At 46.5% G+C, this 22344-nt stretch overlaps 1 protein-coding gene across 4 annotated transcripts in view; it reads right to left on the bottom strand.

The window, feature by feature from the left end:
• MCTP1 (multiple C2 and transmembrane domain containing 1) overlaps positions 1 to 22344 on the bottom strand; it is a 1134628-nt gene that overhangs the window by 356241 nt on the left and 756043 nt on the right. For all 4 annotated transcript variants that reach the window (XM_029573135.1, XM_029573151.1, XM_029573144.1 and 1 more), the window contains exon 9: positions 19011 to 19104. In XM_029573135.1, coding sequence (XP_029428995.1) covers positions 19011 to 19104 — 94 coding nt within the window. The remainder of the gene's footprint in view (positions 1 to 19010; positions 19105 to 22344) is intronic.

The raw sequence follows: 22344 nt of genomic DNA, 5'->3' as shown, positions 1-22344 counted from the left end.
GGGCAGAGGGAGAGTAGGAGACTGGAGAAATTCTGATAGGCAGGGGAGGGAGAAAGTGAAGATGCCAGGTGGGGAGAAGGAGAAAGCAGGATGCTGGACAGAGGTGGGGGAGAGATAAAAGGGGAGAGAAGGGGGAATTATGGATGAGGGAGGAGAAGGAGATGTTGGATGGGGGAGAAAGAGAAAGGGAGATGCTGTGCTGAATATAGGGAGGGTGAGAAGTGAGGAGGAGCATGCTGGGTTGGGGGAGTGAAAGAGGGGAATTTGGACAGGGGGAAGAAGGAGGAAGGGAAACGTTGCTGGTTGGGGAAAGAGAGTGGAGGATGCGGGCAAGGGGAGGGGGAAGGGAAGACTGTGCTGAAGGGAACGCTTTACTAGAGGCACTGGAATCGGTATTTTCTACAGGGGAGGGGTGGGAGTGGAGAGGCCACCAATTTCAGTTGCTGACTGGCCTAAAGACTGACATGCTTCAGTTGTTTTAGATCATATTCTGTTCTATTTTTAAAAAAGTAATGTAAAAATGTAATGACAAATTCAAATGAAACCCAATTGATTTCTGCCTGCTCCTCAATGAAAAGAATGGACCAGCAAGTGTTCCCGACAGATGTTTTCCTTTCCTTGCTGTTCAGGGGAGTGAAGAACTCCTTATATATTCATATATAGTTTTAAAAACATTCAGATTTCCATCAGCTTATTCTCGGTCCTGCTTGTGCCGGGCGTAATACCCTTGGCTGGTGGCTGCTTTTTGCCCTTTTGTACCAATATAACTGTGTAACTTTATTAAGGAAGAAATACGGGGAATAAATTGAGCAAAGTGATGTGTAATATGTGCTGCGGGAGGAGGAGGCTATGTTTCAGTTGCATTAAAACTGCAGGGAGGTAAGAAGTGAAACGAACATTAAAGCAGAAGGGAGAGAACGTGGAGAAGGAGCAGCTGCTTCAGCTTCCAGGGAATGGGAGCCAGGCCCTCACTGACCAAAGAGCAGGGAAGATTTCCCCTTTCCTACCACACAGCTGTTCTGTACTGGCCATTTCCATGATATTTCAGGTGTAATTTTAATTCCACAGTGGACCGCCCACCATCCAAATCACTTTTCTGGTCCTTTTGGATTGCAACTGACCACCTTCAGTCAACTGGAAGCGAATCAGCTCCTTCCTGTTTCAAGCCAGAAAAGGGGGTATTTTCTGAATATTTACCATGTCGCAGCTACATTCCTATTTTCTCCTCTGGTTACACTACAGAAGACAGCTGAACCCCCCTCAGCCCCAGCCTGTATTTTGATCCCAGCTGCTTACACAGTACATGGAAGGACCGCATGGAAAGAGAGACTTTTGTTAGTCATTGCTTCCTTTAATTAAAGGTGTGTGTTTGGCTGGAGGAGAATATTTCTCCCTCAGTAATCAGGAGCTGGCTTGCACCACTAACTTTCTCTCTCTTTTTGTCCTCCTTTGGCTGGTCTCTACCTGTTCCCCCCCCCCCCTCCCTATCCCTGCCTGAGCCACCTCTCCACTTGTGCTAGGAGCAGAGTCAGGTACTGTAGTGTTTTCCCCCCATCTTTTCCCAGATGTGATCCCTGCCAGCGCTCCTTACCTGCATCCGCCTCCTCCTCTGAGGATTTCAAACTGAACTTTGGACCATGCAGAGCCGATGGAGGCCGTGAGACACTGGGCCTTGCATGGCTTACACTACAGAGAGAAACCAGCAGAGGAGGAGACAGATGCAGGTAAGAAGGGCTGCTCTCCTCCTGCTGGCAGGAGGGAGGGGATTGCGCTGGGAAAGGAGTTAAAGGACTTAGAATGCAAAAGGCAGCCAGAAGCACTAAAACAGGCCCATAGCAGAGGAAGGAAGGACACGCCCCATGCATAGTGCCCCTGTCAGCCCTACAGGTCACACACTCTGAAAGCAGCTGCTTCTGTCATCCAGTTTTATGTAGCAGCATTTTCAAATTGTACAGCAATTTGAAATACCAGAGATGGATAAAGCTTTTTATTTTTTTTACAACTTTTCTGTATCTGACTTGTTTTTTTCTCTTGAGCTGTTCAGACTCCCCTTTATTTATCCATTTTTCATTCATTCCTTTTTCTCTTTAAACTCCTTTTTCCTTATTTAACCATTTATTAACTGTCATCTCTCTTTCCCAAAACAACCTGCTGTCTTCTATTTTCTCTTCTTTCTACAATCTCTTTGTCTCCTCTTTCCTGCCTCTATCTGCTTTCCTTCATTCCTTCCCTAACCCCCCTGACCTTCTCTCACTCCCTTGCCAAGACTCCAATTCACTTTATGAACCCCATAGATTCCATTCGCTTCTTCCACACAGGGCCCTCATTCAATCCTCCCCCGTGCAGATCCCAGTTCCTTTCTTTCTTTCCTCACTCATTGGACCCCCATGCACCCCTTCCTTCCCCTTTCACTCTTTGCTTCCCCCTCCGCTCTGTGGACTCCCATTCTATCTCTCTTCCTCCCCTCTGTGGACCCTTATCAATCCTTCCTTCTGTTCTTCCTCTGAATCTGGAAAAAGCTGGCCTAACGAGTTAACTGAATGTTTGCCATGTTACAGATGACTCCTAGAAATCAAGAAAAGCAGGACTCGGCACTGAGGAGCTCAGCTTTGGGATCAGAGGGCCCTAAGTGAGAAATTGTCACCTGTTTCCTTTGGTTTGATAGAAAAAATAAGGACACTCCAGGTTTAAATCCAAATAAAGCACGAATCATATTAACTGAACTGTATTTACATAATGGTTAATCCAAGTGTTTTTGGTCAATGCATAGCACCAGCATATATAGTAAGGGTTTTATTGTTGAGAGAAATTAGTCTCTTGCTTTTCCCACAAATACAGTTCTAACAATCCATGACTATGTGCAATCCAAAAAAAAAAAAAAAGTCTCGAATCACCTCATATTGTGAGAAGCTGGATGGTTTCAGATGATGGCAAGCTGGATATGCTGGCGGTTGCCCTGGCAGCCTGCAGAAGTGCTGTTTACTCCAGTAGTACATAAGGAGGCTGTCACTGAAACCCCTGGCATGTCTACAAGTGCCGCAAACCGCTGGCTGATTTGGGCAGAGTTTATCTAGATAGCATTGGGAAAGGCAAATTCCACTGTGCACCGGGCACCACAGTCATTGGTATTGGGAAGCCTGCCGACATTTTTCTCCCCACTTAAATGACTGCGTAAGCAATAATGACCAATTTATTGTGTAAGCAATGCCCCAGCATGGCGTGAAGGGCAATGTGTTGCTGATGGCACGATCTTTGGAATGAGGCATTGCACTGAAATCCTGTCTTCTCTGTGGACATTTGAGATCCTACTGTACATTTAACAAGAATAGAGACACTAAGAGGCTAGAGGTATAAAAACCTTTCTTCCATTTTGTGTCTGTGGGAAAAATACTTAATACATCCAACCCTAATTCTGGCATCATGGCTCTAGTCCAGCCCTATAGTCTGCCTTGCAGATATTTCTACCTACAAAAATAACCTAATTAAGCTCAGAAAAGACTATATCCTCCCTTTTTGGCTTGTTAAAGGCATCCCTAAGCTCTGAGTAGCATGTTGGACAAAAAAGATAAATATAATTATAATTATTCGTATTAAAAATATTTTATGGTACTTTCTAGGAAAAGCTTGAGAGTACACCAGAGAGAAGCAGTTGTTGACAAAGAAACAAATGCAGGTACATTTTTCATGTGGGTGCATACTGAGGTCTTCTGGAACAACAACAGGAGAGTTGGGAATTTTTTCTTATTTTATTGTTACCTATTATGTTATGCTAATCAACTTTAAAAAAATGTATGTCTTTACTTTTCCACTTTGTGATGTAGTTAATTCAAAATATTCGTGTTATGTGGAGAAAATGTCTATACATATGGGGTAATTTTATAACAGTCTATATAAAGTTTCAATCAAATATGTGCAAAGGTTACATCAATTTTTCAAGGGGCAAACAGACACATAGAGGTACATATTCAGCCACTTATCTGGTTAACTTTGTAAGTATACTCAATAGTCCAGCTAGCGGAATTATTTATTTATTTTATTTTATTTTTATTTATTTAATTTTATATACCGGCAACCGTTTGCACATCGTGCCGGTTTACAGATAACTTACAACAATGGATATATAGGCAAAGCCTTTACAAGGAACAGTGTTTAACTTAGCTCAGAAAACAGAGCAAAAACTAGCAAACTTGTGGAAAGAGGGGTAGGGGTAGTCGAGACAGGGGAGGGGGCGGGGGGGGGGGGGGGGGGGGTGAAAACAGGTACAAAAGGAGTAATATGTACAGGTACAAGAGGAGTAATATGTACAGGGGTCGAGAGATTATTGACGTATACATAGGTTATATTATTGACATCTATATACATTGGCAAATTGACATAGGTTATATTATTGACATATACATAGGTTATATACAAAACTGTATAAGCATGTAGTAAATAAGAAATTGAGGTGAGAAGATGGGAACGGTAGAGCTATGTGTCATATTTTGTGCTAGAGGTTAGGTGTGGGGTTTGTAAGTCCTTAGAGGGTGTGGGAGTAGGTCCAGTGGAGGGGGTGTTAGTACGGGAAGGTGGTAGGGTTAAGGTGTTAGTAGGTAAAGAAGACGATTGGGGGTAAGCTTGGAGGAAGAGCCAGGTTTTGAGTTTCTTTTTGAAGGTGGGTGTGGAGGTTTCAATGCGTAGGTCAAGAGGCATGGAATTCCAGAGGGAAGGGCCTGCGAGGGAGAGGGCCCTGTTCGTGGTGGAGATGAGTCTGGAGGATTTTGTGGAGGGAGGGATAAGGGTTCCACGGAGGGAGGAGCGTGTGGGTCTTGTAGAGGTACGAAGGGTGAAGGGTGGGTTTAGCCAGTTGTAGTGTTCATTAATTATACTTTTGTGGATGAGGGTGAGGGTTCTGTATAGAATTCGTGAGTGGATAGGAAGCCAGTGAAGGTTAAAGAGGGTGGGAGTGATATGGTCTTTCTTTTTGGCATTGGTGAGGATGCGTGCCTTAGCGTTTTGAAGGAGTTGTAGAGGTTTGATGTAGGTAGCAGGGAGTCCCAATAGGAGTGCATTACAGTAATCAATTTTTGAGAAGATTATAGATTGGAGTACTGTACGGAAGTCCGAGAAATAGAGGAGGGGTTTGAGTTTTTTGAGGGTTTTGTAATTTAAAGTAGCAGCTGCTAAGGATGGATTTGATAAATGGTTTGAAGGTGAGTTGGTTGTCAAGTATGACACCTAGATTTCTTGTATCAGAGAGAAAGTTAGAGGGTTGGAGGGTGGAGGGGGAGGGTGTGGAGGCATGTCTAGAGGAGATGAGGAGTAGTTCAGAGCTGTGGCCAGAAAAGGGGCGGGAGGGGTGACAGTACGCACTTGGCCACATCATGGCAGTGCATTTTCGCCTGCTGTGGTTGCAGCCGCGGGGCACATTATCACCCCTGCAAAAGGTATAGTTATTTCCGGAGCTACTGCCGGCAATAATGTGTAACACATTATTGCCCACAGCGCCACCAGGCCCAAAATGTTTTAAATCCTGCTGAAACCCCTCCCCTTTCCCTCATTTAAATGTTATTGTTGTGATGCGTGCATGCAATAAGGCCCTAAAGCACGCGATAACAATTCATCGTGTTTTCAAAAATGACCCTGTTAGCCAGCTAACTTTAGGATGCCTTTTGGCCAAACCAGACTTAGGGCCTCATTTTCAAGCACTTTACCGCGTGCGAATTAGTCTTATCGTGTGCGGCGAAACAGCCGCAGTGTTATCGCGGCTAATAACTACAACCCTCAAATTTGCGTTATGGACCAGAAAAGGATTTTGCTGTCCACGATAGTTCCAGAGAGAGAGAGAGAGAGAGAGAGAGAGAGAGAGAGAGAGAGAGAGAGAGAGAGAGAGAGAGAGAGAGAGAGAGAGAGAGAGAGAGAGAGAGAGAGAGAGAGAGAGAGAGAGAGACTTACAATAGTGCCTATGCCCTAGACAGGTATTTGAATCCCTGTGGGAGGGCCACCTACTAACTCGGGGTGGGGATTAGGCATGAGCGTTGGGGGTTGGGGGCCACTTTCGCATTCCACATGAGACGTACGGACAGAACAGTGGTCTCTAGTGCAGATTTGTTGGCCGTCGGAGTGAGGACGCTCACTCCAAGAAGTGGTTTGGCCAACGTTCTCTCCACCTAGCTTGATGGACACTCTACCTGGGCAACAAGCAGCTAGGTGGAGAGAATGTTGGCCAAATCTCTTCTTGGAGTGAGTTTCCTCACTCCGACGGCCAGCAAATCTGCACTAGAGACCACTGTTCTGTCCGTACGTCTCATGTGGAATGCGAAAGTGGCCCCCAACCCCCAACGCTCATGCCTAATCCCCACCCCGAGTTAGTAGGTGGCCCTCCCACAGGGATTCAAATACCTGTCTAGGGCATAGGCACTATTGTAAGGCACTATTGTAAGGCTCTCTCTCTCTCTCTCTCTCTCTCTCTCTCCCCCCCCCCGGGAGCCTGGAACAGGCTGTCCGAGACTATCGTGGGCCGCGATGATTGAAGTGCAAAAACCGGCAAATATCGTGCACTGCGATGAAACACTGAAAGAATCATCGCACACTGGGAAAACATCGCGTGCGGTGCTAATGTTGAAGCCCACCTAGTAACTCAAGGTGAGGTTTAGGTATTAGTGTAGGGGTTAGGGGCCACTTTGACATTCAAAGTGAGACGTATGAACAGCACAGTGCTCTCTTGTGAAGATTTGAGGACCTTCGGAGTGAGGAAACTCACCCAAAGATGAGATTTGTGCTATGTTCTCTCAACCTAGCTTGATGGACTCTCTACCTGGGTAACATGGCTTGTCTGTCTGGCTTGTCTGTCTGTCCATCCATCCGGTATGGTGCTAGTTGCATGGATGTGCTGAGCCAGACATGGTTCCCCCAAGTTAAAGAGGGGAGCCTGGCAGAGTCAGCAGCCTTGTGCAAGTTAGCATTGGTGGTCTCCCATAGGTCATGCATCTGGCCTGCAGTGAGTTGCACTGCAGGGGAGAGTACAGACAGTGGCAACGGTAATGGAGGCCTAGGATGCCTCCCATAGACCACTAGGAACGAGAACAATCCAGTAGCAGAGTGGACATGTGAGTTGTGGGAAAACTCTGCCCAAGGTAACAGTGAAGACAAATCATCTTGTTGGCTTCCCACGAAGGATTGGAGAAAAGTCTTCAACCCCCGATTAAGCCATTCAGCTTGTCCATTCCCTTGTGGGTGAAAGGCCGTGGTGAAGTCCAAGTGCACCCCAAATTTCTTGTATAAGGCACACCAGTATTTGGCCATAAATTGGGGGCCCCGATCGGAAGCAATGTGCCGGGGAAGGCCATGCAGACGAAATATGTGCAGCGTAAATAGTCGTGCCAATTCAGGAGCAGAGAGTAGATTGGGTAGAGGAATAAAATGTGCCATTTTAGAGAATCTTTCAACCACGGCCCATATCACATGATTGCCAGAGGAGGTAGGAAGGTCTACCACAAAATCCGTGGAAATATGTGTCCATGGTTCCTGAGGGGCAGGAAGAGGCTGGAGTAGTCCCCAAGGCCGACCAGGCAGGGGCTTTTGCTGCGCACAAGTCGGGCAAGAGTCAACATGGGACTTCACGTCCTGGGCCATCTGAGGCCACCAATAATATCTGGACAATAAAGTCATGTGCCCAAGCAAGTACTTTTGGTTGCTAGTGAAAGGGAACTACTGTCTTCCCTTGTGGTATAGTGTCAGTAGCCACTAGTTGGACTTTGGCAGGATCCAAGATGTAGTGGGTTACCTCCGGTGCATCTTCAGTCTCATGCAGCCTGGAAAATACATCTACTCGTGCGTTCTTAGCTGCGGGACGGTAACTTAGCATGAAGTCGAAACGGCTGAAGAAAAGTGATCTCCAGGCCTAGCGCGGGTTTAGCGATTGAGATTTACTGAGGAACTCAAGGTTCTTATGGTCGGTGTAAACTGTAATGGGGTGTTGTGCCCCCTCTAACCATTGTCTCCATTCTTCAAAAGCCATCTTGATGGCTAACAGTTCTTTGTCTCCTATTCCATAATTCTTCTCCACGGGGGAAAACTTGTGGGAGAAGAAAGAGCAGGGGAGAAGTGTCCCTTGAAGAGAGAGTGTTTATTTATTTATTTATTTATTTAACATTTTTCTATACCGACATTCGCACGAGACATCACATCGGTTTCCAGATAACAGCAAATTCAGCCAACAGGGCTTTACATTGTAACTGATATTATAACTGGGGGGGAGGGAAGGGATGGGAAAGGGTAGGGCAGTAACTTGGAACTATATGAGTAAGCTGGGATAAGTGGTGGGGAATAGGGGGATTATTTACAAAGAGGCAGGAGTTAAGTACATTCTATGTGCATTCTATTATATACATTCAATATACAAGGCGAGGGAGGGGTAGGGGGCTAAGCAAGGAAAGGATGGGAGGGGAGGGGGTTGCTGGGGGGAGGGGGGAGGGGGGGAGGGGGAGTGTTGGCTGAGTACCATCCCTACCATGAAGTCAGAGGCGTCCACTTCCACGATAAATGGACGAGCTGGATCGCGGTGGGTGAAGACACGGCTCTTACAAAAAATTCCCTCTTCAATTCGTCGAAGGCGTGGCTGGCTTCATCTGGCCACTGCTTAGTATTAGCTCCCTTCTTAGTTAATGTCATTAGGGGTGCTACTATACGTGAGTAATGGGGAATGAAATTCCTGTAGAAATTGGCGAAGCCAAGAAACCGTTGCAATGAACAAAGTCCCACAGGTTGCGGCCACTCCCGGATGCTGGTTAACTTGTCTGAGTCCATACGGAAGCCGGTGGTAGATATGATGAAGCCTAGGAAAGGCAGGGATTCCTGTTCAAAGAGGCATTTCTCTAATTTAGCAAATAGACGGTGTTCTCTTAGACGTTGGAAAACCCGACGAATGTCCATGCGAGTGTTACTCAAGTCCTTGGATTAAATCAGGTCGTCATCAAGGTAGACAATTACCCCTTTATGTAGCATATCCCGGAATATCTCGTTCATTAAATTTTGGAACACCACAGGTGCATTGCACAGTCCGAATGGCATTACGAGATATTCGTAATGGCCATCACGTGTATTAAACGCTGTCTTCCACTCATCTCTGGGTTTAATTCGGACCAAATTTTAGGCCCCACGAAGGTCCAATTTAGAGAATACCTTGGCTCCATGGAGGCGGTCCAGTAGTTCGGGAATCAACGGAAGTGGATAACGATCCCTTCAAGTGATCGCATTGAGTCTCCTGTAGTCTATACTAGGTCTTAGAGAACCGTCCTTCTTGGCTACAAAGAAGAAGCCTGCCCCTGCTGGAGAAGAAGATGGGTGAATAAAACCATGGTTGAGGTTTTCTTTTATATACTTGGACATCGCCTGCGTCTCAGATAGGGAAAGCAGATACACCCGTCCTCGGGGCGGAACTGTCCCGGGTAGTAGGTCAATGGCGCAGTCAAGGGACCAATGCTCCGGAAGAGTCTCTGCCTCCTCCTTGGAGAACACGTCGGCAAAGTTACTGTACTGAGGAGGTAACTGAAGGGTAGTGCCAGCAAGCACCAACTGTGGTTGAGGTCTTGGTTGAAGGCAGGTAGAAAAGTAGTCAGTACCCCAGATTGTGATCTGCAGGGTCTTCCAATCAATTGTGGGTGAATGCTTTTGTAGCCAAGGAAGCCCTAGGACCATGGGATGAATGGATTTCTCGAGAATAAAGAAGGACACCTCCTCCTTGTGGAGAACCCCGGTTCAAAGTGTCACAGGAGCAGTGCAAAGGGAGACCCGTCCTGGGAGAGGGTCTCCTTGGATGGACGAGATCAGCAACGGTAGTGTATGGGATATCATGGGTAGTTGTAATTGGTGAATTAGTTCGGATAGGATGAAGTTCCCGCTGGAACCGGAGTCGACAAGGGCTAGCGTTGTAAAAGACCCTTCAGAGAATTGCAACATAACAGGAGCCGTACATTGAGGAGTGGGATTGATACAGCCTAAGGTCAGCCCCCACTGTGACACCTAGGCCTGAGAGTTTCCCGGACGTTCAGGACATTGAGCCAATAGGTGTCCCTTGCTACCGCAGTAGAGACATAAGCCAAGTCTCCTTTGACGCTGTTTCTCTTCAGCTGTCAGGTGGCTACGGCCTAGCTGCACAGGGTCCTCCCTGCATTCCGGCGAAGCCCCAGAAGTTGTTGGAGTGACCACTGGGTGAGAAAAGGTCAGAGCTAGGGGAAATGAGTGAGGGGCTGGCTTAAATTCCTTAGCACGTTGTTGTAATCGTTAATCGATCCGACCTGCTAGTTCAATGAGTGCCTCGAGGTCATCCGTAAGCTCCCGCGTGGCTAACTCATCCTTTATGCGGGGGGACAACCCTTCTAGGAAGATACCATGAAAGCTGTCTTCAATCCATCCCAGTTCGGATGCCAAAGTACGAAACTCAACTGCGAAGTCGGCCAGGGTGCATGAGCCTTGGTGGAGGTAAAGCAGTTCAGAGGTGGCAGTAGACTGGCGACCCGGCTGATCGAATACTTGATGGAACATCCAGACGAACCAAGGCAGGTCTCCCAGAATGGAATATCCACGCTCCCAAAGTGGAGATGCTCAGCCAGGGCTTTAACATCCAGTAAGTAGAGGATGAAGGACGTCTTAACTCGGTCTGTAGGAAACTGCTGTTCTTGAAGGGAGAACCTTATAAAGCAGTGATTCAGGAACCCTCGGCACTGCTTGGATTCTCTGGCAAATCGAGGTGGAGCAGGCATATAGATCACGGAAGTCAGAGCTACTGGAACCGCCGGGGGAGGAGCGGCAGCCCCGGGTCCAGAGGCAGAATCCAGGTGAGTTGCCAGGCGCTCTATTGTGGCGGACAAGGTTTCCAGGCACTGCTGCTGCTGCAGTAGTTGTTGAGCCAAACCCGGAATAGCCTGGAGGCCAGACAAGTCCACCGGGTCCATGGCCTTCGCAAACTGTTATAGTTGTGAACGCTTGAGCCGGAGTGAGCGGTGAAGACCACCGAGGGACTGCCCCCAATGGAACTCGTCTCCAGGAGGTGGCGCTGGTGAAGAGAAGTACTCACAGGGAATGGTTCCAAGAGATCAGGCAGGACGGCCCTCCGAGGAGCGGATAGCCTATGAACGCATGAGAGCCCCCGAGGAGCGGGTACTCAAAGCGTTCACCCAACGAGACAGGAACCAAAACTCCATGAAGAAGCAGAATGGAGTCCAGGCAGAAGATCCGGGGCAGGCAGCGAAGATGCGGAATGGAGTCCAGGCAGAAAATCCAGGGCAGGCAGCGAAGAAGCTGAACAAAGACACAGGCCAAAGGTCAGGACAGGCAGCAGACGAGCAGAGGTGAGAAGACGAGCCAAGGTCAAACCTGGAGATCAAGCTGATGACTGGGTACAGGAACGAAGGCAGGAACTTCGGAGGCAAGACAGGAACATGGAGGTAAGGCAGGAACACCGAGGCAAGTCAGAAGAACAGCCAGGCAGCAACAGAGAAGACCTGTTGTGAAGGCAAAGTAGGGTAAGCAGCTAAGGGGTTTAAATACCCCTCCTATGGGCGTCATCTTCCGGGGCCGGGCTGATTCTCCCGCTGCGGCCCCTTTAAGAGGTGGGGCCTCCCACGTGCACGTCAGGGGAGGCCCCGATGCTGCCTAAGAGGACGCTGCTCTAGCCGCACAACTGAGCGTTCTCGGCCTCCTGCATGAGGAGAGTTGCTGCGCCGGGCGGACCGAAGAGGTAGGGGGGCCTGGCTGGGGGCTGCTGCTGCAGCCAGGCGCCACAACAGAATGATACTAAAGGCTGTTATGTTTACTTAGCACCAAATGTATGTTTGTTTGTTTTTTTGACAAAAGTTTTACTATTTTAGAACTGTGCAAGAAAATTATTTGCATCATTTTTTTTGCACATTCTCTCTTCTGGCGTGATGCAAAATGTAAAAACTCAGAGGATCCCTAATGACTAGGGGATGGAAATGAAAAAAAACGGGTAACTTTTGTTAACTTTAGATGTAACATTTCTGAAAGAGGATAACCTGCAGAAGGTATGGGGTGGGTAACCTGCACAGAGCAGCAGTTACCATCCAGGCAACTTGCTGGGCAGACTGGATGGACCATTTGGGTCTTTATCTGCCATCATTTGCTATGTTACTCTATGAGGTAGATCTTAAAAACACACGCGCGCGCGTACTTTTGTTCGCGCCAGCCGCGCATATCTTATAAAATCCGGGGTCGGCGCGTGCAAGGCTGTGCAAAATCGGCAGCCTGCATGCGCCGAGCCGCGCAGCCTGCCTCCGTTCCCGCCGAGGCCGCGCCGAAATCGGAGCTAGTGCCCTGCTAGTGCCCTGCTAGTGCCCTGGGCAGACTGGATGGACCATTTGGGTCTTTATCTGCCATCATTTGCTATGTTACTCTATGAGGTAGATCTTAAAAACACACGCTCTGATTTTGGCGCGGCCTCAGAGGGAACTTTCCTTCCGCGTCCCCCCACCTTCTCCTCCCTTCCCCTATCTACCCCACCCCCCAGCCCTACCTAAATCCCCCCCTACCTTTTGTTGTGCAAGTTACGCCTGCTGGAAGCAGGCGTAACTTGCTCGCGCCGCTTCAGCATCCCCCGGCACAGGCCGCAGTGCCGGGGGACTCGGGACCGCCCTCCCGGCCCGCCCCCCAAACCATCACCACGCACCCGGACACACCCCCTTCCGCCCCTTTTACGTAGCCCCAGGACTTATGCCCGTCCTGGGGCTTTGCGCGCGCCGGCGCACTAGTGCCCTGCGCGCGTAAATCCGGCAGGATTTACGCATGCAGGGCTTTTAAAATCTAGCCCTATGTTATTATGAGTTTTGGCCTCAGACTCTAAGTTGTTGCCAATGCAAAATAAGTTGGGTGTAAATGCAAATTACTAGTACATTGGATTCATCTGCATTCAACAGTAGGGATGTGAATCGTGTCCTCGATCGTCTTAACGATCGATTTCGGCTGGGAGGGGGAGGGAATCGTATTGTTGCCGTTTGGGGGGGTAAAATATCGTGAAAAATCGTGAAAAATCGAAAAATCGCAAAACCGGCACATTAAAACCCCCTAAAACCCACCCCCGACCCTTTAAATTAAATCCCCCACCCTCCCGAACCCCCCCAAATGACTTAAATAACCTGCGGGTCCAGCGGCGGTCCGGAACGGCAGCGGTCCGGAACGGGCTCCTGCTCCTGAATCTTGTTGTCTTCAGCCGGTGCCATTTTCCAAAATGGCGCCGAAAAATGGCGGCGGCCATAGACGAACACGATTGGACGGCAGGAGGTCCTTCCGGACCCCCGCTGGACTTTTGGCAAGTCTCGTGGGGGTCAGGAGGCCCCACACAAGCTGGCCAAAAGTTCCTGGAGGTCCAGCGGGGGTCAGGGAGCGATTTCCCGCCGCGAATCGTTTTCGTACGGAAAATGGCGCCGGCAGGAGATCGACTGCAGGAGGTCGTTCAGCGAGGGTTCCGGCGCCTCGCTGAACAACCTCCTGCAGTCGATCTCCTGCCGGCGCCATTTTCCGTATGGAAATGGCGCCGGCCATACGCGTATGGCCGGCGCCATTTTCCGTACGAAAACGATTCGCGGCGGGAAATCGCTCCCTGACCCCCGCTGGACCTCCAGGAACTTTTGGCCAGCTTGTGGGGTGCCTCCTGACCCCCACGAGACTTGCCAAAAGTCCAGCGGGGGTCCGGAAGGACCTCCTGCCGTCCAATCGTGTTCGTCTATGGCCGCCGCCATTTTTCGGCGCCATTTTGGAAAATGGCGCCGGCTGAAGACAACAAGATTCAGGAGCAGGAGCCCGTTCCGGATCGCTGCCGTTCCGGACCGCCGCTGGACCCGCAGGTTATGTAAGTCATTTGGGGGGGGTTCGGGAGGGTGGGGGATTTAATTTTAAAGGGTCGGGGGTGGGTTTTAGGGGGTTTTAGTGTGCCGGCTCACGATTCTAACGATTTATAACGATAAATCGTTAGAATCTCTATTGTATTGTGTTCCATAACGGTTTAAGACGATATTAAAATTATCGGACGATAATTTTAATCGTCCTAAAACGATTCACATCCCTATTCAACAGTATACCGGATACAACAGTGTGGCTGATGAGTTAGTCCATGTGAATGTGTGAAAAAAAACCCAATATATTGGATACAATGTCAGTTATTCAATGTGAAATACTTGATGGAAGACAAAATGTTATGAAGTTCGCACTGTATTGAAATATGCTGGAAATCAGCTTTCTGGAAGCAAACTGATTTTCAGCCTGTAATCTGATGTCTAGAAAGGTACCTAGCGATCTTCCTCCAAGATCTGGGGCACTACTTTTTTTGTTTCAAAGTATAAATAGGACAAGCTCAGCGGCAAAAGCAGCATTTAGATATCTTTAATATGTTTTAGAGTCAAGCTACTTCCTTGGGACTGTTTCAAGGCCAAAAATATTCAGTTTCATGTCTCTCATTTGCTAATCGTATGGAAATTTCCATGTCAGGAAATTCAGTAGAAAATAACATATTTATAGACAGAGCAACATTTAATATACTTACCTATGAAGCAGATGTTGAATTTTATCTTATGTTTCTTTAACCTCATTAGTTTGATGTGTAATTGACTTGGATCAAAAGCAGCATGATTGGGTTTCAGCATAATCACAGGTGCATGGTTTTCCTAAAAAGGGCATCAAAACACCCACTCTACTCTTACACACAATTACAGCACTCCAGAAACATGCACACCTAGTGGCGTAGCCAGAATTGATTTTTCGGGTGCGCCCAAGATTAACATGGGTGGGCTGTAGGCATGCAGGTCTGAGACCTACTAGTTGTATTCTTATTGATGAATTATGCTGTATACTGCACCCTACAATGGCTTTCTAAGTAGTTTGCAACAGCCATTATGAATCATGCGTGAAACTTTAAAATATATTTTACCTCAATTATTTCAAGCATTTACCAGCATTAAAAATTCCTTATTAATCTGTATTAATTTATTTTATATTTATTTCAGTTTATAAATACACAAGTATATCATGTAGAAAGCAAAGAAAACAAACAATCAGATCCAATCATGTAATAAACAAAAATGAATGCATTATTTCATGAATCCTCTTTGCAGAAAGCCAGAAATAATCATAACTACAATAACATATCATTAATCATCAGAACAGGTGCAGAGCAGAGCTAGGATAATTCACATTACAACCTACATGAAAAAAAAATTCAAATTCTGGTGTCACCCCAGCAAAAAATATCCCTCCACTGCTATTTTGTGAAGTAACACAAACTCCTGCAAAGAAAGAGACATCTAGAACCTTGCCATACCATATAGTCACATCACTGACTCTCAAAACTCAAATTGTAACCTTATGAAAAAGCAGCATTGCAAATACTACCACCAGGCCCTAGAACATTAATACATCACCTACTGGAATAACAGAACAAACTGGACTACTACAGAGAAACTATATGTGAGCAGAAATACTGCACTTCATTCACACACACACAGGCAAAACAGAGACTGACCCTTACCCAATATAGAAATAAGAGACTACAAATTAGAAACAGAAACATGCAGATAAAACCAAAATAGCATGAGAAACTAGAACAGTGGAATACTGAAGAAAGAGCAAAATATAAAAATATAAGCAATGCACATTGCCAAAGATAGCATATTCAAATTGCTAAAATTTCAAAATAATTATTTTTATCTTTGTTGTCTGATCTCTGTATTTTTCTAATCAGTTGGTCCTGGTCTCTTTTTCCCATGTTGCTCAATTCCTAATTTCTTTTCAGTGTCTCTTCTACTACTGTCTTCTTCCCTTCCTCCCACATACTCACACACACACACACACACACACACACACACACACACACACACGCACATACACACACACACACGTACACTTTCTCTCACTCTCATATGTTCCCCCCCATATGCAAGCTCACATTCTCTACACACACACACAAGCTCTCACTTTCTCCCCCTCCCCCCTAGGCTCCCATTCTTATGCACACACAGATCCACACCGAGGCTCCCATTCTCATCTACATACACACAATGAAGCTCCCATTCTCACCCACACATAAACACACCCAGGCTCCCATTCTCACCCATATATACACATTCAAGCTCCCATTCTCACCCACCCATACACACATTCAAGCTCCCATTCTCACCCACCCATACACACATTCAAGTTTCCATTGTCACCCACACATACACACGTTCAAGCTCCCATTCTCACCCATATACACACATTCAAGCCTCCATTCTCACCCACCCATACACACATTCAAGCTCCTATTCTCACCTACACATTCAAGCTCCCATTCTCACCCACCCATACACACATTCAAGTTTCCATTCTCATCCACACATACACACGTTCAAGCTCCCATTCTCACCCACACATACACATATTCAAGTTTCCATTCTCACCCACACATACCCACATTCAAGCTCCCATTCTCACCTACACATACACACATTCAGGTTTCCATTTTCACCCACACACATGCAGGGCCTTTTCATTAGGCACAGCCACACAGTCAAAGTCCTATTTCTGCCGTCGCGGAGATGGGATCCCGCAGCAGCTTTGCAACTCCTGCTCTCCTCTTCGCCGTTGTGGGGATGGGATCCTGTGACAGCCTTGTAGTTCTGGCGCTCCTCTTCGCCATTGTGGGGATGAGATCTCATGATGACCTTACAGTTCCGGCGCTCCTCTTCGCCATTGTGGGGATGAGATCCCATGACGACCTTACAGTTCCGGCACTCCTCTTCGCCATTGTGGGGATGAGATCCCATGATGACCTTGCAGTTCCGGTGCTCCTCTTCACCATTGTGGGGATGAGATCCCATGACGACCTTGCAGTTCCGGCGCTCCTCTTCGCCATTGTAGAAATGAGATCCCATGACGACCTTGCAGTTCCGGCACTCCTCTTCACCATTGTGGGGATGGGATCCTGCAATAGCCTTGCAGTTCCGGCACTCCTCTTCACCGTTGTGGGGATGGGATCCTGCAATAGCCTTGCAGTTCTGACACTCCTCTTCGCCATTACGAGGATGGTATCCCGCATTGGCATTGCTCGAACAGGCTTCTTCCAGTTCCCATTGGGTGGGCTTGGGTCCACCTAGGCCCACCCGTGGCTTCGCCACTGTGCACACGACCACCTCTGTCAGGCAGGGCACAACAGCATATTTTTGGCACCTGGAGAAGAAGGCAGCACCCAAAGCATACAGAAAACACTGTCATAGCTCTGGTCACTCAGCACAAGTGAAGTGACCTGCTCAAAGCCACATGGAGCGATAACCTGAAGTCCAGCGCTGATTTGTGCTCCCACCACCTGCTTGAAAACTGATTCACAATTCTTTAGGGGGAATGGTAACAGCACAATCAACACAAAACAAGCATTTGAAAGAAAAAAAGATAAAGCTGTTCCAATTTTACTCAGCAATATTTAAGCAGGAAAATATCTGCTGTGAGACAGCGATGACATTTTAGAAGTTTAGGGATGGGTTAAACATGATGCCCATAACTTAAAGGGCCTTCCGTTCTTGCTTCTGATTTCTTTGTGAACCTGCTAGCTTCTGCTCTGTTTGGCTCTGGTTTGTTTGTCCCATCAAAGATCTTTCCCCTTTATCCCAATACTCACAATTTACTTTGTATTTGCCCCATACCTCTCTCCGTCACCTATTCCTCCCTCTAGTGGCCACAGCTTTAACATTCTACAATGCATAATACTTGCCCAGCCAATTGTCTCTATAGCCCATTAGCAGAGTTCAGGGTAATTAGTGTCCTAGGGTGAGCGAATGATAGAAGACCTATGAGCAGCTAACAGCCCAGGAGAGGGGAAACATGAGATAAAAACCAAGGCAATGAAAAAAAGGATAATTTACTTAACTAGAGCATCAAAAGGACATCATAATTCAAGATATCATTATAAAAACCAGACAGGAGGCATTTACAAGCAAAAAAATGCTGCTTTCCTACTTGAGTAAGAAAAGAATCTGTCAGGGGAATTTCTGATCTACAGCAGCTCCAATTTGAGTCCAGCTCATTTTAAACACCAACCATGAAGTACGTCTGCCACTATTTTCTCTCGGTTTACATTCAGTTCGGTAATGAAACCAGAATATCTCCTCTTGTGCTTACTTCATTAGCCATAACATTATGATCAAAGTTCCCTGGAAACCAACACATAATTGCTTTAAAGAATAATGGTCATTTAAAAAAATCAAAATCACATTTCTTCAAAATAAGTTGAAATAAGGTGTTGTTTAGTGTGTATCCTCCTCTAACATACGTCTTTCTCACCTGCATTAATGATCAGAAAACCCAGATTTCAAACAGTGGTGCATTTCGTAACAAGGGCAGCACCAGGCTATCTGGTGAGCTCCACTAGATTTGGCAGCTATAGGGTCTATCATATGGTTCAGAGGCTGATGGTCTGCCCTTTTATTCCTACAAACCATTTTCTTTGAGCTCAGCTTTGATTCTGATGCATTTCTATCCATTAGAGAACAAGATCCTTCACTGTGCCTGTAGGAAATGCTTTTCCTAGGTCCTATTATAGAGTAGGAAAGTATCTCCTAGTCAGAGAGAGTTTTCTGCAGTGTTTTAACGAATACAAAGAAAAATGTCCAACTTGCAAACACTTCTCACAGGAATAAGACTATAAAACATGTTTAACACTTTATGCAAACAACAGAGTTGTCAATGTGGGTACTGAAAAAAGCTGAGAAATCGGGAGATCTGGGTTCCAATTCTACCACATCATTCACTGCGACCTTGAGCAGATCACTTAACCTTCTCATATTCATTTCTAGCCTGTGAGCTCTTTGTTTGTAGATAATTGCCATTGTGCAGAACTGTGAGAAATGTTAGAATTATTAACCCACTGATGTCTGATTTCTGTTAAAGAGAGGGTTCTATGGAAATTTTGAAAGCACTTATGAAAGAACCACTTCCTAATTCTCCTTTCTCTTTCATAAATATGGTACAATGCCTGTCAAGGCATCGCTTGCCTGTAACATCGGCGGCCATCACCCCCTCTGCTCTGATGACCTTCACCTGTAGATGGCCCACGTCCTTCAAGTTCTGAAACGACCTCATCAAGCTCTGAAACAAAACGAGGAGAGATTTCCATTATTGTCATTCATTGTTCTGCTGACCTTCACCCACCATTGGCAAGGAGATGCTGTTTTAGCATGGCTGTGGAAAACAAAGGATCAAAGGAAGAAGCCTGGACAGTTACTCCTAATGTCTGATATCACAAAGGAAAAATAAAGAGAAGCTGCTGAAAGAAGCTCGTGCTGAGGTTTGTGTGAGTGAGCCCCTGGCCTGGCTGATAACACTGGTGACACAGGTTGGACGCTTGTAACTTTAAATACACAACAGTGCCCATGAAAATAATAGTTTTGCATAATAAAGTTCCCCATAAAATGTTACGACTGCAAAGTGCAGCCCCATCCATTTATTAATAATAAGAGAATCCTGACAGGCGAAGTATGCTGTAATATTAACTTTACAGGTCCCATGCGACTGCTTGCTGTTTACGGTGAAGAAATAACCTTGCTATTCCAAAAAGAGGAAATGTAGAGTTATGTAGGGGCATATATGTTTTTTTTCTGAAGAGCATTTATCCCCATGATTAACTTTTCCTTTTTTTTAACATTTTTCCTTGGGAACTTTAAATATATGGGTGACAGGACGGCTAATGAGACCAGTCTTCACCTTCCGCCCAGCATCTTCTGGAATGCAGTTCTACGGATGCCGCAGAGAACCGAATTTTGATAGAGGTTTTGGTGTGTTGACTTTCTGTCTGTTGTGATAAGGATCAGGTTATGTGATCAGAGTTGGTAGGCGCAGCAATGAACGGTTTGCCATTCACAGAACTGCAGGAAGGGAGGATGCTTGTAGCATGTATTTCCGGTCCCATCCTGTGCCGGGGATATGTGAACCTCTTTTCATGGTAACTACTGAGGCAAACACCAAGGGAGCTAAGACAACGCCTGCTTCCAGGCCGCTCTCTGCAAAGCACAGGGCACAGTATCTTGGAGGGGGGGCCCCCCCTTCTCTCCTCGCTCTGACTGGCAGCTGTTATGTGAACCCTCAGTCAGGAGTAAATGTGTGGCGTTAATTCATTACGACTTTTGACAAACTCCGATATTATCGTAGGAGCTCTGCGGCGAAGTAAGGAACTCCAAGTCTGGTATTTCAAAATAACCAGCTTTAAACCATGATTTCTTAGCATACGCTTCAGCTTGCGACTTACGATTATTGTTAAGTGCCTCCGAAAAAAACCCCCAAACCCAACCTAGCTTGGATTTTGCAGTCGGAGATCCCTTTCTAGGAGAGGAATCTCCGACTTGCTGCGAATCCTTTCAGCCCTCGATAGATGGGAAAAGATTGAAATGCTCTGGAGATGAGTCCTCTTTATTTTTTTATTTTTTTTTTTTAATGAAAGGCTGTATAATATATTTTCTGTTTGGCTGCGGCAGCTGTCAGGGTGAGCGTCTCGGCTCGGCTCTATTATGGGAGAAGCAATACCTCCCCATCCTATGGCATGGAGATACACCGAGGGGCCAGGGCTGATTGACAGCTTGTCACCGTGACGTCTTATTCCATCTCTGTTATGGAGAAAATTAATGTCACACCACCAGCCTTATGACTCGCTGTCATCTTAGAACCGCTCACCTTTTATCAATGCTCTAAATAACATTTCAAGCCCATCGTCTCAGGGTGGACAATCCGGTCAAGGGACATTAAATCGGATGACTGTGAAATGTCATAATAAAAATGGAATGCTAACAACTTCTTCACTAAGCTAGCTCCTCTGGTTTCTAAACTGTGACAAGGGGGGGACCCAGAGTCGGCACACCCGCTCCGAAAAGGTCATACAATCTCTCTTGGTCGGCTACCCCATTAATGTTCTTCTCCCTTCCGCCCCCAGGAAAAAAAAATAAGGTATTAATAATCTTTTCAGGCAGTTTTACATTAACAGTTCAAGCAGTGGTGTCTGATTAATTTGTAGGGCTCTGTGGTTCAGTTAGGAATACTTTAAAACGGCTCTGATCCAGTCATTTTCCCAGGGCCACTGGATCCGTCAGCGGGGAGTCAAGCTCATTAATTGTCTTTAGCCACAACCGCATGCGGCAAATGAATTTCTCAAATAGATCAGAGACTTTTTTTCAAAGGCAAGCTAAAGGCAAACAAATTTTATCACAGTGGCAGCATAATGTCAATGGCTAGCCCGTCTTGTAAAGGGCAGAGGGCTGGGGGAGAGGGAGGGGGTGAGGGAAAGGCTGGAAAGAGGATGAAGCAGATAAGCCAACAATCGATGTGAATGACGGAGATTTTGTAATTGTTGCGGAAGGCTTCACCATCGGTCTCTGCTGCCACTGCTGCGGTGTCTGCAGGTCACTTACTGCTAGTGAGAAAACCACGGGGCCTTGAAGTGACCAAAAGGAAAGGGAGTCCAGCGATCAGTCCCATCCTGTGCTGCCTGTGGAATTACTAATCTCCATCATATGAAAACTGCATTACCAACTGATCTTATCCCCCCGTCTTCGGCTAACCTGGGCACGGCCAGAGAAGCAGCTCTCCTTTGTAAACTGATAGTGTGGCACCGGTTTCAAGTTGGTGACTGGATCGGGTTGTCTGGTTTCATAAACACAGTATGCTAGGGTGGAAATGTCTAACAGTCTCAGGCAAAGAATGAAACGCTGACAAACATTTGCTCTCCCAGTGCCATACCATGCAAACGATCATATTTACCCAATAACAGATCTCATTGCTATCACAGCGCTAATTTGCCAAAGTACTATGCAAGTTGCAGGCAAGAGCAGCATCACCCGTCTGTGCCTGCACGACCGAACGCACCCAGCACGAATGCACTCTGTACACTGAGACCTGTTCTGATAATATGAAAGGATGGACAGGGGGGGAAAAAAAGCAGTAAAGAAATAATTCATGCAATTTCAAGTGTGCTTGAAAGATGCTGCATGGTCCTGCAGGTCTCAAATCAGTTTAGAAAATATGTTTTGTTTAGCCTTGCTAACTCACCCCTATTAAAGTGTGTCTATGATAACACTACCAGCGCAGGAGTTGTACAAGTGTTAGCAGACAGCTGATGCACTGGAGATAGCCAGAATACATTTGCTGAAGCGCACATCCTGCTAATCTGTTTGAAGAACATTGTAGAGCATTAGCACGAGCACTTCATGTTATCTGTGTGGCCTGATAAGGTACATCTTTATTAAATTCACTTATTGAAAGGATGTCAGTCAGGGAAAAGGAATATTTTAAACTACAAAAAAAAAAAAATGTATGAAGCCACTCTTTGTTAGGCAGGGCCTG

Source organism: Rhinatrema bivittatum, chromosome 1, assembly GCF_901001135.1.
Source record: "Rhinatrema bivittatum chromosome 1, aRhiBiv1.1, whole genome shotgun sequence".
NCBI classification, from domain to species: Eukaryota; Metazoa; Chordata; class Amphibia; order Gymnophiona; family Rhinatrematidae; genus Rhinatrema; species Rhinatrema bivittatum.
This window is presented reverse-complemented; position numbering and strand designations above follow the sequence as displayed.